General features: G+C 36.6%; 1 protein-coding gene across 1 annotated transcript in view; it reads left to right on the forward strand.

Moving 5' to 3' along the window:
• PTER (phosphotriesterase related) overlaps positions 1-16,998 on the forward strand; it is a 39,137-nt gene extending 22,139 nt beyond the window's left edge. Inside the window, 2 exon segments of the mRNA XM_072651620.1 lie at positions 16,811-16,892; positions 16,895-16,998. Coding sequence (XP_072507721.1) covers positions 16,811-16,892; positions 16,895-16,998 — 186 coding nt within the window.
• Position 16,999: the final 1 nt, after the last annotated feature.

Below are 16,999 nucleotides of genomic sequence, written 5' to 3' on the forward strand. Positions count from 1 at the left end.
AACTTGATTTTTTAAAGGAAGAAGAAAACCAAATTAGCAGTATCAAAAAATGAAAACTATGAATTCACAACCACAAAGAGGAAATAAAAGGAAGTATTAGGAAACACTTCCCTGAATTCAATGTGCTAAAAAAATTGGCAACATAAATAAAATGTATAATAACCATATGGATTAACAAAGGAATTCTATCAAATTATAACAGACTTTTAAAGAATAATTTATTCCAACTGAAAAAAGAGGTTGTAGATAGCAGAGGAAAAGCAGGGACTCACTGAAGCTCTCTCAAATTCCCCTGCAAACAGCTTTAAAATAACACCTCAAAACAAAGTCTAACAAACTAACAAAAGATCAGAGTGAAACAATTTTTCAGCCCAAGACAACTTAAAAGGTAGTCTGAAAGAGTGTGTCTCACTGAGTGCAGTCCAGCACAGGACTATAATCAAGAATCACCTACTCAGCAAAAATGAGTATAATCTTTTGGGGAGGGTAGGGGGGAGAATGGATATTTAATGAAATAGAAAACTTTCAAGGATTTCTGATGAAAAGACCAGAGAAGAATAGAAAATTTCACTTTCAAGTACAAGACTCAAGAGAAGAATAAAAAGGTAAACAGGAAAGAGAAATCATAAGGGATTCAGTGAGGTCAAACTAATTATATTTCTATATGGGAAGATGATACTCATAACTTTTAAAAACTTTATAATTAAGGTGGTTATAAGGAATATACATAGACAGAGGGCATGGGTGAGAGTTAACTATGATAAATTAAGAAAAGGCATGCCCTAGAAGTAGAAAGAAGGGAAAGGTAGGATGGGGTAAATTATTGCATATGTAAGAAACATGAAAGAGCACTTACAGTGGCAGGGAAGATTGGGGGGGGCAATACTTGAACCTTACTCTCATTGGAATTGGCTCAAAGAGGGAATAACATACACATTCAGTTGGATATAAAAATCTATCTTACCCTACAGGGAAGTAGAAAGAGAAAGGGATAAGTGAAAGTGGGAGGGACTAATATGAAAGAGAGCAGATTGAGGGAGGCAGTGGTCAGAAACAAAACAGACTTTTGAAGAGAACCAATGAACTTTGAGTACAAATTGAAGTATATTTAATTTTCTCACTTTATTTGTGTTGCTTTTCTTTTGTAATATGGATATATGGTTTCCTGATTTCACATACATTATTGATGTCATACTGCTTGCTTCCCTGGTGGGTGCAAGAGGGGTTGGGAGGAAGGGATAGAATGTGAAACTCAAAAAAGAATGATAAAAAATACATAAAGAATTATTTTTTTTTAGAAAAAATGTTTCTTCTACCAGATTTCTTCTTCTATACAAATATAGTCTCAATACTTAAATGAAGAAAAATAAAAACATAAAAAGAAAACATAAAAAGAAAATAATAGACTAATATCCCTAATGGGAAGTATTGCAAAAATTTTCTGTTATTTTAGCAAGGATGTTACATCAACAGATCACAAAGATTATGTACTATGTGTAGGTTTAATTTATACTAGGAATTCAGGGCTGATTAAATATTAGGAAAACTATAAACATTATTGATCATGTTAGCAAAACAACAAGAATCATATGATCATATCACTAGATGTAGAAAATTTTTTGACAAGATACAACATCCATTTTTGTTATACACACACACACACGAAAGCATAAAAATAATGGATCTTTTCTTAATATAAGTAGTATCTTATCTCAAGTGGCAGCTAAGTGGTGCAGTGGATAGATTGTAGGGCAATATGTTTCTCTGATTAAGGTCTCATTTCTTAGATAGAATACTGATTTAAAATTATAAGAATAAGAATCATTCCCCAATTGACAAATGGTTAAAACATATGAATTTTCAGTTTTTAGAGGAAGAAATCCAAGCTACCTATAATCAGATTACTTCAAGTAATTAATAATTAGATAAATGCAAGTTTAAAAAACTCTGAAATTCCCACCTCACACCCATCAGGTTAGCAAACTTGACTAATAAAGAAAATGACAAATAAAGGAGGAGCTATGGGAAAATAGGTACATTAATACAGTGTTGGTGGACCTGTGAATTGGTTCAAAACCATTCTGGAAAGCAACTTGAAATTATGTCCCCAAAGATATTAAACTACGTATCTTTTAACCCAGCAATACTGCTAGCAAGTCTGAATGTCAAAGAAATAAAAGAAAGATGGAAAAGATCCTATAACAGTAAGCACCCCAACATACACAGGGGGGCCTGCTATTCTAGGCTCTTAGATCTGCATTCACAAAAGGAAAGGCAACTTTGAGGCATTAACAATCACTTTATTCAAGCACATGTATCAATCCTTCAACCAAGTACATATAACATTCAGGGAGCCAGCACCCTGAACTTCAAAGAAAATACAGAGAAATTAAAAATCAACAGACATGGCTTTCTCTGACTGAATTAAATAGACTGTTCCAACTGTCTGACCAGTTACCAGAGAGGGAAGTACAACAGCTGGGTTCTCAAAACCAAGGGAGGGAAGGGGCGCTCCTTTAGCAGCTTCCCAGAGTCCTCATCTGGCCAAACAAACATTTGCAGCCGGTAAGCCCCAAAATAAAAGCCACACCTCAGATTCTTTATACACTTTGTAGAGCCAGAGGGCCTCACATCTCTTAAGAACCACTGCCTCATTAACAAAAGGTGTTGACCTTCCTACTAATCTTCCCAGGTCCAACAATGGGTGGGAAAGATTCTCCTTAATCACATTCAAATAGAGACATTATGCCTCTTGATTATACTAAAAATAAAAACAGCAGACAACTTTGAAAGACAAGAACTCTGATCAACAAAATAACCAACTACAGTTCCAGAGGTCTCATGATGAAACATGCTACCCACTTCCTAATAGAAAGGTAATGGACTCAGAGAGCAAGTTGAGAAATATTTATTTTTGTACATGACCAATGTGGGAATTTGTTTTGCTTCTTTATAGAGTACATGTTTGTAATAAGAGCTTTGTTTTTCTTCCTTCCTCAATGAGGAGGTTATAAAGAGGGAGATAAGTGGGAGGGAGAAAAGCTAGGTCTTTATGAAAAAAAAATTATTTTTAAAGAAGACATTTAGGTCCAGAGAGGTAAATTTACTTGCCCAGCCCAGGATTTGAAGCATCTTCTAATTCCAAATGCAGTGCTATTTCCATTTATACCATAGTGCCTACCTCCCAATCTTCTGTGTGTGTGTGTGTGTGTGTGTGTGTGTGTGTGCAAGCACGTGTGTGTGCACAAGCACGTGTGTTCATAAGCTAAAACCAAAATATATGTATTTTAACTAGAATTTTTCTATCTGTTCCTCCTGGCTTTTGTTGGTAATATCAATATGAGAAAATGATTTTATGCATTTAATTTGTATCTTGATGCTGTGCTAAATTATCTATTATTTTTTTTGTTGATTTTGGGAGATGTGGTTCTAAGTTTCGACTACGTGAGGCCATAATTCTCTCTCCTCTCTATCAAAACTCATTTCCTCGATTTATTTTTCTTTCTTATTGATAGAGTTAGTATTACTTATACCATGCCAAATAATAGTGGAGACAGGGATCCTCTTTGCTTCATCTATGGTTTTACTAGAAAAGTTGTCAGTGTGTTTCACTGCAAATAATGCTAGCTCTTGGTTTTAAAGAAAATTGTTTTAGACAAAGTCCCCATTATGGATCAAATTAAGGAAAGACCTTTCTATTCCTAGACATTAATATCTTTCATAAAAATTAAGGAAATTTTGACCACTCTTCTGAGTCTTTTGATATCATTGTGTAGTTTGTATCTTTTTATTCCTAACATAATTAAACATTCTAATGGTTATCCTAGTGTTGATTTGAATATTCATCACTTGCATACATTTAAGTCGGTTATAATGAATAATTTTTAAGATGTATTCCAATACCACACCATGATTCTGAAGAACGTTGCACTTAACACAACTCTAATAAGTTCCACCACACTGCAAAGTTGGAGGTTCTAGACCTAGTGATAGACAGAGTCTGTTTTGTAAGGATAAACCCAAATAACTACAAAGAAGTACATCACCAGTAGACTGGCACCCTGGATGATTAGAAGAGGGGGCAGGGTGAATGTTTTCAAGCCATGAAACAAGGAAAACATTTTAAATAATCCTCAGTTCATACAGCTGCTTCTGCAGAAATGGCAGAAAAGCAAGTAGAGGGTACAAAGAACTATACAGCTTTAGAACATCAGTAAACTTCAATTTGACTAATAGTATTCTAAATGAAAGATCCTTTTCCATTGACCAATTAGTGAGGATGTTACTGGAGGAGCTGAATTGTGTCATCCCTGATACTCTTGTTATAACCAATACTAGAAAAAAAAAGTTTCATATAAATGGAAGGATAGGTTCACAGGTACTCCTTAGAGAAGCAAAGGAAAAAATTGTTAGAGTGGATTTTATGGTACACCCAGAGCCCAAAGATCTACATTGGTGAAGGGGGTTCCTATGCTGAGAATTTCCAACAATAATCATATCACAGATCATTTATGTGTTTGCCTCATGTTTCATTAATACATAATGACTTTAAACATAATATAAGTTCCCTTATTAATGTCTGCTTTTCATGTATTTTACTGTATACTTATCTAGAACTGACTATATCTCTTTTCAAATTTTTCTAAAACCTATTTTTATTCCCTTCATGTTAGGTATATATATGTGTGTATGACTGCTTATATGTGTACACATATGTGTGTTTATGTCTTAAATACGTATTGTGTAGGCAACAAATTGTTGGATCAAATTCTAATACAGTCTTCCACTTTTCCATTCCATAGCCAAGCTTAATCCTGTAACATTCAAAAGCAAATTTGTAAGTTTGTATTTCACTCAAATTTTTCCCTTGTCTATTCTTTGTCTTACCATCTCCTTGATCAAAAAATAATTATTGAGTACATACTATTTGTAAGAAACTCTGCTAATGCAAATTAAAAAGCAAACTAGTCCCTGTTGACAAGAATGGTACATTCCACTAGATGATACAATATTTAAATAGACAAATAAATACAAGTCAGTTTTATCAAGGAGAGAGAACTGACAGCTAAGGGGAGTCAAAAAAGGCTTTCTGTAAGAGATGTCACTGGAGTTGAAAAGTGAAGGAAGCTGAGGATTCTAAAAGGTATGGATGACAGAAAATGCATTCTAGGGATGGGTGACAGAGTATGTGAAGAAGGAAAATATCAAAAGATGAATAGTTGCGGTGATTGATAATATTAAAAAAAACATGAACAGACTAAAAGCAACTCAGAATAAGACTTAAAATGTTTTGAACATTATAATAAACATGTAGTTTCCTATATTTCCCACTTTAATAGAGAAAAGAACATTTTGGGGGATTGGGTCCTTATTATATTTATCTAGAAGCCCTTTTGTCCTCTATAGTCATGCCTTCTATATATCTGACTCAGAAGTTATGGGCTACTCAACTATTTTCATCTAGGTCAACTCTGCTAATGGTGGATGTCCCCCAAGAATTGTTCCTGGGTCCTTTTCCCTTCTCCCTTTATACTATTTCACTTAATGACCTCATCAACTCCTGGCTGCTGATTCTCAGATTTATTTATTCAGCCCTAAAATTCCTCCTTCCTTCTAGACTCACATCTTCAATTACCTATTGGACACTGAGAACTGGATGTCCCATCAACATCTTAAATTAAACATGCCCTGAACTGAGCGCATTACCTGAAATCCTATCATTTTGAGGGTATAAACATCTTCCCAGTTACCCAGGATCCCAACCTTGATTTCTTCTTCAACTCTTCATCCTTTCTCATACTCTAATATCCAATATATTGCCAAGTCCTATCCAGGCTGTCTTTACAACATATTTTATATACTCTAGTCTCTCCCCATTACAGTCTGTCCTCTATTTAGCTGTCAAAGTGATCTTTAAATAAACACTAATGGCTCCTTATCACTGTGATATCCTACTTGGCAAGCAAAGATCTTCACAACATGCCCCAGTCCTACCTTTCCAATTTTTTAATTCCTTACTCACCCTCACTTACTCTATGATCCTTGACTTCCTGACTTCCTCCTTGTTCTTCTCACAAGACACTGCAATTCCCAGTTCCATTATCCAGAACCTGTACAAGGATGCCATCATGAGTATAATATTGATGAACTTCTCTGGGCATCCAAATTTCACCATGGTCTTTCATAAGCCCTCACAACTGATAGTATCAAAGGCCTTGGTCAGATCAACAAATGTTGTGTACAGACCTCTGTTCTGCTCCTGGCATTTCTCCTGGAATTGTCAGACAGCAAACACCATATCAACAGTTCCTCAGCCCTTTCTGAAGCCACACTGGCTCTCAGGTAGATGATCATCTTACAGGTGAAGGATCAACCAATTAAGGAGAATTCTGTGAAGAATCTTGCCAATAAATTTAACAATTTAAGTGAAATGGAAGAATTCTTACAAAAATGTAAACTGTCTAGATTAACATAAGAGGGAACAGAACATCTAAATAAGCCTATTTTAGAAAAAGAAATTGAACAGGCCATAAATGAGCTTCATAAAAAAAAAAATCTGGACCAGATGATTTACAAGTAAATTCTAACAAATATGAAAAGATTAGTTAATTCCAATATTAAATAAATTATTTGGAATAATAGGCAAAGAAGGAATCCTACCAAACTCCTTTTATGAAACAAATATAGTAATGATACCTAAATCAGGAAGAGCAACAACAGACAAAGAAAATGATAGATCAATTTCATTAATGAATATGAATGCAAAAATCCTAAATAAAATACTAGTTATGAGACTACCCAATATATTATAAAGATTATACGTTGTGAGCAAGTGGGATTTATACCAGGAATGCAAAGATGGTTTAAAATTTAAAAAGCTGTCAACATAATTGATTATATTAATGCCAAAAGTAACAAAAATCATATTATTATATCAATAGATGCAGAAAAAGCTTTTGATAAAAGACAACATTCATTCCTATTTTAAAAAAAACACTTGAAAGAAAAGACATAAAGGGATTTTTCCTTCATATGATAAGAAATATCTCCCTAAAAGCATCAACAAGCATATTTTGTAATGAGGATAAGCTAGAAGCCTTCCCAATAAGACCAGGATTGAAACAAGGATGCTCGTTATCGGCAATATTTTTGTCTGCAATTATGATTACTACCCCTGTTTTTTCCCCTCCACTAATAAATTCTACTCCTGACCTTTATTTTATGTTTCTATGTATCTCTTATTTCCTATCCCTTCTGACTCCTTTATTTTACTTCTGCCTGTTACCTTGCCCTCCTATTACTTAACCTACCCCCACCCAAGATCCCTCCTTTGTCCTCTTCCCCACCACCACCCTTTTGCCTTGTCTTCTTGTTTCTGTCTGAATTTAGAAGACTTTTATAGCCTTCCAAATGTACGTCATTCCCTCTTTATCCCATTCCCGTTAATCGAGACACCTTTCTATATCTCCCTAATTCTATTCCCATCCTTCTATTTCCCCCCTTATACTATTCCCTTACCTTCTTATTTCTTTATAAATTTAAAAGACTTTTATTTTCCTTCTAAATGTATATTCTCTCTTTAACCCAGATCTGATGTGACTAGGGTTCCATTTAAAGATCCCTCCCTTATCTTCTCCCCCCTCTCTATCTCCTTAGTTTTTTATTTCTTTCTTAATTTAGAAGACTTTTATACCCTTCAAGTTATAGACTGAGAGACAGACAGACAGATAGTTATAGATGTAGAGATAGATAGATAATAGATAGATAGATAGATAGATGATAGATAGATAGATATAGATAGATAGATAGACAGATAGATAGTGCCTTCTCTAACATATTCCTGATAAGAGTAGGGTTCCAGAACTACCAGCCCTCCTCCACATCTAATTCCTCTGTGCCAAGCCTAGAGGCCTGTATTGGGCTACCCGAGTCTTTCTTACCTGTCCCAGGTCTTCGGTTGGCCAAACTGGATAAAGGTATGAGAGAAAGGACATTCCAGAGTCAAACAGGGGTTGAGCTTTATTTCAGGGTCCGGGTTACAAATGCAGGGAGGTCTTCCTTAGGAGGAAGAGGGGGAGATTTCCTAAGGAGGCTAAGCTTAAGGGATTGGAAGTAGAAGTACAAGCGGGGAGAGAGGGGGAGGGGAGAGAGGAAAGAAAAGAAGAGGAGCCCTACTTTTCTCTTTGGCTCCACACGTGCTAAGAGAGAGCTTTCTGGCTTCCTCAATCCTACTTAATCTTCAGCCACACAGTTTGCATCTCAATACCATGCTGTTAGGTAACTAGGTGTGCTCCAATCCGGGACGACCTCGAGGGCAAGGAGACTCCACCCATCAAGTATCTCCGGGGGAGAGGCGGAAATACCCGAGCTAGCCGAGCTAGATCAGTCTGACCTTCTCGAACCCCCGCTGTTCATGGAGGGCCTCGTAAGACTCTAAGATTTAGAAGTCCCACTTTTACCCGCCCGAGACCGTCCACACGGAATTGAGCTTCCAGTCCCAACACCTCTGTGTCAGTTCTTCCCTTTGCACCTCATTTGTATAAGATAATTACTCTTTTATCACATTATGCTAAGCTCTATTCCAATCTTTCTTTCAAACTACCCAATTACTAATTACAGTCTTAAACATACAATTTGCATTTCCTAGGATAAAAAGTAAATAGTCTGTCCTAATTGAGTCCCTTGTAATTAGTCTTCGATGTTTACTTCATATTTCTCTTGGATCTATGTCAAATTTTCTATTGAGCTCAGGTCTTTTTGTAATAAAATCCTGAAAGTCTGGCAATTTGTTAAATGTCTTTTCTTCCCCATTCAGGATTTTTGATATTTTTGACCACAACCTCAGTTCTTTTGATCTTTGATATATAGTGTTCTAAGACATGAGGTTTTTTTGGTGTAGCCACTACTAGACTTTGTGTTATTTTAATTGTGCTGACATTTTTAATTGTTTTTTTCTTGTTTCTCACAATATTTTCTCTTTAAGCTGGGGGTTTCAGAATTTAGCTATGATATTCCTGTAGGTTTTCCTCATAGGAACTCTTTCAGGTGCTTATTGGAGAATTTTTTCAATTTCTGCTTTTCCTTTTTGTTCTAACACTTTAGGACAATTTTCTTTTATTATTTCTTGCATTATTGTGTCAAGATTTTTTTTATCTTAGCTTTCAGGTAGTCCAATTATTCTTATGTTTTCTCTCCTTCATCTGTTTTCCAGATCAGTTGTTTTTCTTATGAGATGTTTCACATTCCCTTCTACTTTTTCATTCCTTATATTTTATTTGTTATTTCTTGATTTCCTTTCACTTCATTGACTATCCCTTGCCCAAATCTAATTTTCAAGGAGTTATTTTCTTCCTTAAGATTCAGATTTCCTTTTCCATTTGGTTAACTTTCTAATCATAATCTTCTTGTTTTTCTTGGATTGTTCTCTTTTTTAAAATTTGTCCCTAATCTCTCTCACTTGATTTATAAAGTCTTTTTTAGGTTTTCCCATGAATTTTGGGGGGTAGGTGACCATTTGATGTTCCTCTTTGGGGTAGGAGACACTTTTTTTGTTTGTTTCAGTATCCTTCTCTGAAGATGACTCCTGTCTTCTCTATTCCCATAGTCACTTTCTATAGTTGGGTTCTTTTTCCTTTGCCTGCTCATTTTTTTTTATTTGTAGCAGTTTATTGTTGTAATCACCTCTAATCCTGGGGTATGGATGATGGCGCTTCTGCCCTCAGGTCCTCTTTCAGTTCTTTTCTTTGACCTGGAACAGAAACCAAGAATTTTTCCTTCCTATAAGGATCCACAGCCAGTGAGAATTCCTGCCCCACTTTTTCTGCACTCAGTGGGCATGTGCTGGTTCCTTCTTGTCCAGGGCTATGTCCCAGAAGCACACTAGGCCTGGTATCCCTTATCAGCAGAGATTCTCTCAATCTTCCTCTGCTCAGACTCCCAGCTTCCCACCCTGTCCAGGGGATAAAAATTCCTGTGACTGGGATTGAGGCTTCAGCTCAATTCAGCTAGCCCCAGGGCTCATCACTTGCTATTTCAGTAGAACTAGCCTAGAGGCATTTACACTTCACAGGTTTTCTTCTAATTTTCTCCAGCTGGCCCCCAAATCTTGTTTATTTTTACCCACTCTACATTTGCTCTCAGGTATTATTTTGTCTTGTTTGTGGGGGAAATCTGGGGAGCTTGGAATTTTCTGACCTGCTCTGCCATCTTCTCACAATACTCTCCAGACAGCTTTTCAATGAAGACATCAAAGTTATATATAGTCCAATGAAAAGCTTCTCTAAATCACTATTGCCAATTAAAATAACTTCTAGGTATCATTTTATACCTGTCAGATTGGCTGAAATGAAAGAAGGGGAAAGTGACAAATGTTAGAGGGAATGTGGAAAAATTGGGGCACTAATTCACTATTGGTGCAATAGTGAACTTGGTACAACCACTTTGAGTACAATCTGGAATTATGCCCAAAAAGTCATAAAACTTTGTATACATTTTGACCCAGCAATAACACTATTACATCTGTTTCCCAAGGGAATTAGGGGAAAGAATTTATATGCTCTGAAATATTTATAGCAGCTCTCTTTGTGATGGTGAAGAACTGGAAATTGAGGGGATGTCCATCAATTGGGAAGTGGCTAAACAAGATATGGTATATGATTGTGATGGAATACCACTGTGCTATAACAAATGATGAGCTGGTTAATTTTAGAAAAACATAGAAATACTTGCATGAAATAATGAAGAGCAAAATGAACAAAACCAAGAGAACATTCTGCACAGTAATTATTCTAAGAACAACTTTGAACAATTAAGTCATTCTGAGTATTATAAATACTCAAATAAACTACGAAGGACCTTTGAAGGAAGATGCTATCCACATCTAGACAATGAACTATTAAATATAAGTATGTACAGCATAGTTTTATATACATATACATACATATGCAAATACACACATACCTATGTGTCTAACAGTAGCCTTCTCCAGGATAGGATGGGGAGGGAGAAAAAAATTAAAAATGCACAACAGAGAACAAAATAAAACTTAGAAGGAAGCATAGAAAAGTAGGGCGGCTTTGTAAAGGATTGTAGTACCTTGTTACATATTTTAAAAAAAGAAGTAAACTGTGAAATGGAAATTTATCTCTCCAGGATCATATCCTTATCATTGATCAGTATGGCTTCTTAAGCACTGAATAGTTGAGATGCAGCAAGTGTCTTTTGGTCCACAAATAGCCTTCAGAGCATCACAAAGGTACTTTGGATTGTTACTGTCAGAGTAAAACTGAATTTCATCTTCCTTCTTATCATCAAGAAATCTTGCATCTCTCTAGCCTTTTCTTATCATTTTCATTTATTCTGAACATACTTATATGTGTACATATTATCTCCTCTGATAGAAGGCAAGCCTCTTCAGAGCTAAGATTATTTCATTCTTTGTACTGGTATCCCTAGCACCTCAGACAGCCCCTGGCACATAGTCATTATCTTGTTGATGGTTTGATAGGGAGAACTTCCCACGACCACAGTGGAGAAAGAAATCAAAATGGATCCTCTTCTCTTGGTTCATCCAAATGGCACTTCTAATCTTTACCACTAAGATTGAACTAGACTGGTTTATTTTTTTCTGGGATAAACTCAGTCTCCTAATTCATCATTAGATAAGCTTTTAGTGCTTCATTAAGAGCATTCACCATGATGAGATACGATTCATATGAGAGTACAAAACCCTTGTTCCAAACATTTTCCAAAAAGCAAAAAAAAACAAGTCAAGTCAGGTCAAGCCAAGTCAACAAGCTCTCATGAAGCATCTGCCTTGTGCCATGCACAGCACAGAGCACTAGTGATTTAAAGAAAGACAAAAAAATAGTCCTTACTCTGAAGGAGCTAACAATCTAAAGGGAGAACAACCAAGAATCAGGTACAAATAAGATACATGCAGGATAAATTGGCTCAGAAAGAAGGCATTGGCATTAAGAGGTTTGGGGAAAGCGTTCTTGAAAAAAATGATGTTTTCACTGAGACTTGAAAGAAGCCAGAGGAGCCTCTACATGGAGATAAGGAGGGAGAGCATTCCAGGCATGAGTAACATCCAATAAAAATGTATGGAGTCAAGAAATGGAGTGTCTCCTATGAAGAGCAGCAAAGAGGACAGTGTCACTGGATAGAAGCACAAGTGGAGTATAGGAATACTTAAAGAAAAGTAGGAAGGGGCCAGGTTACAAAGGGCTTTAAAACCAAACAGATGATTTTATATCTGATGCTGAAGCTAATAAGGAGCCATTGGAGAATACAGAATAGAAGGAGGGACATATTCAGACCAGGGTTTTAGGAAGATCACTTGGATAACTGAATGGAAGATTGACTGGATTAATGAGAGACTTGAGGCAGGGAGACCAACCAACAAGCCATTGTAATAGTCCAGGACTGAGGTGATGAGGGCCTGTATCATGGTGGCAGCAGCATCGAAAAATCAAAGGCATATAAGAGAGACTTTACAAAGATAGAAGGGAGAGGATTTGAAAACATATTGGCTATGGGGTGGCGAGAGATAATAAGAAGCAGAGGATCGTACCTTGTTAACTAGTAGGAGGATGAATTCATACATTCTCCAGTCTGACCTCAAAAGGAACTACTTACATGTTGTCAAGTCTAGCACAGGGGTGAACAGAGACCTAGTTCTTGCTAATGTTCTCAGCATGAAAAGGAAAAGAGAGTGGGTGGGTCTTGGACCAAAGTCTTTTTATATTTCTGCCTTAAATTCAGAGACAAAAAAAGATGAGGCTATAAAGTAAGTGTGTTGGTTGGCAATTGGAATATCTTATAAGATGAGAGATTTAGAGGACATTTAATTAAAATATATCATTTTACAGATGAGAAAACTGAGGTTCTGAGTGTTAAGTGACTTGACTGAGATTATCAGGTAGTAAATGACAGCCAGGATTTGAACACTCTTATTCTGAATCCCACTCTTTTCAGTGTACAACAGTGCTTCCTATGCATACACACACACACACACACACACACACACACACACACACACACACACACACACACACATATATTTTTCCGTGAGTCTGTCCACTCAGTGTTGCCCTTGTTCCAATTAGACTATTCAGATTTGGAGGCATTAAAGTCTTTCTATAGGGCAGGAAACTTCCATTGCATTGGAATGTGGAGGGACCACAGCTGGGTTGAATTATTAACATGGGTCATGACTCTTTCTGTTGGAAGCAGACAACAAACTGATTTAAGCTTAATTTTTTCACAATCTATTCAACTTATATTTTGTGGTTATGCACTAACAAGTCTAGATTGATCCTTTCCTAATGTTACAGGAGAAATTAGGTTTTACCTAACAAAGAAAATAGTTTGGTTCCTTGACTAGTGAAATTAATTGTATAAAATATCAAATTAATTGTCTCGCTTAACTGTGTTTGTATTGGGTTATTTCTGCTGGTTGGTTTTTAATTGATGACTCTTCAAATCAGTCAAATCTATCAGACTGTGGATTGACTGCCTCAGTTATTTCACAAATGTGTTGTAAGCAAAGATGAACATTTTATTTCTATAAGCATCCCCTTCTTTAGTCCACAATGTGAGTAGCATAGGATTGTTAGTATAGTGAGTGATATGTAAGTTGACCTGGACATTGATTTTCAGGAAGATTAATTTCTTCTCAACCAGCTTCCCTTCTCCCAAAGCCTGTTTGTAGCTGTGGATATTCCCTTTATCCTTGCACCTTTAAAGAAGCACCCTCAAAGCTACCAATGTGGATAGGAAGTGATTCCTAGAGGGAATCCACCTGGAGGTATTACTAAATGAGCCAGAGTTCCCCCATGATTCCTTTTCTAAGCCAGTGGGTTCAAGATATTAAACTAGGTAAAAGAAATTTTTTGGTGCCAAGAAGTTAAGAAACACTCAAATGTACCTGGGATGCACAAAAATCACCATCACATCTCTTGAGGAACTCATCTTTTCCCCATTATATTTAACTAAAATTGAAGCCCTGATATGAATTGCCCTATCCAATTGGAGCCCTTGGTTAAATCATTAGAATGACTTATTTTGGCATGTTAACCTGTGTCCATTATATAACTCCCTTTTATCCTACCATTTTCAGTCCCTTGGGTTCCTGATTTCTATCACTAATCCAGTTATTAGTTTTGTCCAAACTAATTTTAAAGCCTGGGTACCAATGGACTTGGACTCTGGTTTTCATCACCAGAAATGTACTCTGCCTAACACCTGTTTTAAAGCTCATGCTCCATTTCTCAAATCTTATTATATCACTGACTTTTCACACTTGGAGTCTCTCTCTAATATTTGTTTGTAAATTACTAACTAATTTGTCTCTCTATAATTACTGTAATTTTTTTAAGCCTCATCTGTAGTAGTCCCTCCTTCTTGGTGGCATCTCTGCCAGGCCTGTTCATTCCACAAAATGGCCTAGGATGGGGGAAGTTCTTTCTTATGTGACAAAAGACCAGGCTGTTAGTTGCAAAAGAGTTGTTGTAGGAAAACTGCACTGGTATCTTTCTCATGGAAGTATCATGTGAGATGAGCAGTCTCTAGAATCTTGACTTAGTAATATCTGACTGAGTACAAATTGAGCCCTGCACCCATTTAGAAAAATACCTCACCTGACATGAGATATTTCCATATTCTCTCTTACTTCACAATTTTGTTATTTCTGCAGCTTTCTGTACTTTCAAGGAGTGAACCAAGCCACTCTGCCGACATTAAATAGTCTTATAACAGCATCATGTAGTAGAAGGGTATTATTTCGCCCTTTTCACAGGTAACAGAAAAGCCATGGCAAAAGAATGAGGAGCCCAAAGAAGGCCTGAGGCAAAAAGGAATAGGACCATCCCTACTGTTTATTGATTTAAGTTAGTTAGTTATACTGAGACTCTGGCCACCAAATAGAGCTATAGTTACGTATGTTAGTATATCAATAAGGAAAATACCTCCACTTTATTTTGGCATGGGAATGCCTTCCACTGATATGAATTGTGTATATGTGGAGAGAGAGAGAGAGAGAGAGAGAGAGAGAGAGAAAGAGAGAGAGAGAGAGAGAGAGAGAGAGAGAGAGAGAGAGAGAGAGAGAGAGAGAGAGAGAGAGAGATTGAGAGAAATTCCGTTTTTCCACAAATTCTCCAGACACATAAACCCCTTTAAAGGGCATTCGCCCCAGAACTTCTGGAAGCCTAAGTTACTTGGGACAGGGTTTCAACAGGTTCAGCAGCAACACTCACATTATGTGAGATAAGTAATATTTGACTGCATATTACAAAGAAAAGGAAGCTGAACTTGGAGCCAGGGGTTCTGAGTTCAAATCTCAGGTCCACCACTTACTACCTTTATGGCCTTGGATTATTAACTTAACTAGTGGGTCTCAGTTTCCTCATCTGCAAAAGAGGGAGTTGGACTAGATGACCTCTAAGGTCTTGACTAGCCCTATGATCCTGTGAGAACTTCTTTTGATATATGCCTTGTCAATCACTTGCTAGGCATGGCTTCCCAGATTTTTAGACTATCTGGGATTTGCTTAAACATTTGATTGGCCTGTAAGTGAAGAATTTTACCTACAAGTGCAAATTAATCTTTTAAACCACATTCCCAGAGTTCACAGATCATATCTTTTTGAATTGCTTATTTTGCACCAGAGTGGTCATTAAATATGATTAATGTGCTAGAATACCTTTAGCCAGAGCTAACGACATCAAGGGAATGTTTGAAAACTTAACCCTGAAATAAAGTTACTAGTCATCTCTTGTACACTTCTGCTATCTAGACAATCACAAAGTATTCCTCCAAATCTGCATTGTCTCCAAATTGATATCTTCTGGCATCCACTACGCTCTTTCAGTCATGGGAGGGATTGTTCAGCCTCCAGATAAACACGGTCACTCGGCAGTTGTATGAGGTTAACCCATTCAAAAAGTGGCAATTCTAATAAGCAGAGTGGAGAGAAGCTCTCAGATCATTTTTAGAGCTACATAGTTGGAAAGCTATTGTTCATTCATCCATCTATAAAATATTAAAAAACCCATTAATTATTTCAGAAATCTTGTTGAGGCAGAGGGAAGATATCATAAATTTTTCTGGGTCAATTTGGCTCGACCCCCAAAGACAACCACTAAATCAGAATTCTCTTCGACTTCAAAGATTGTTCAATACTCAGGCTCCCTGTGCACACTAGGGAAAGTGAGATCTGCCCTCCATTTTTAAAGCTACTAATTTGCCTGTCTTGTTTCCTTTAAAGCTTTCTCATAATGCTATCCAACTTTTGATTTAATAAACATTTCTCTTCTTTCTTTATGTGAAGCATGAGTGGTCTAGTCCTCTAGACCTCTTGGTATTCATTGATTTTAAATGCAAAAGAAAGACAGAGGGAACAGAGAGATCACTGAAATTTAGGAAGGAGCAGACCTCCGAGAAAGGTGACCTGAATGTAAAGCCAGATCATAGTATCACTGGTGGTATGCTTAAGTGGTCATTCAAGACAGCATCACCTATCAGAGGCAACCCCTCAGGCAGGTTTTGGGACATTATACCATAAATAGCTGAGGGAAGAGTGATCGATTTATGTGCCCTGAATCCAGATGTTGTCTCTACCAGAATTCAGCAATATCATCCTCACTGAAAAATATTTATCAAGGGTCTCTTACTACACAGACAATGACAAGTAGGCACTATCCTTTACCATAAGCAAAATAAGATTCATGAATAAAAATAGTTATAAAGCCCTCAGAAAATATAAAATGCTAGACAAATACCAAGGAGTACGTTAACATTTTTTTGCAAGGTATGGCTACTGGTGGATGAAGGTTATGAAGAAAAACTTCTGTTTGCTCATGACATACATACCAAACATATGGAAGTCTCATACCCTTACCCAGTGCAGTTCTTCAGATGTTAATTAGTGGCATATCTGAGGATGCAATTGAGAAGATACTAGTAGAGACTCCTAAATGATGGCTAACTTTCAAATAGT

Source organism: Notamacropus eugenii, chromosome 3 (assembly GCF_028372415.1).
Source record: "Notamacropus eugenii isolate mMacEug1 chromosome 3, mMacEug1.pri_v2, whole genome shotgun sequence".
NCBI lineage: Eukaryota > Metazoa > Chordata > Mammalia > Diprotodontia > Macropodidae > Notamacropus > Notamacropus eugenii.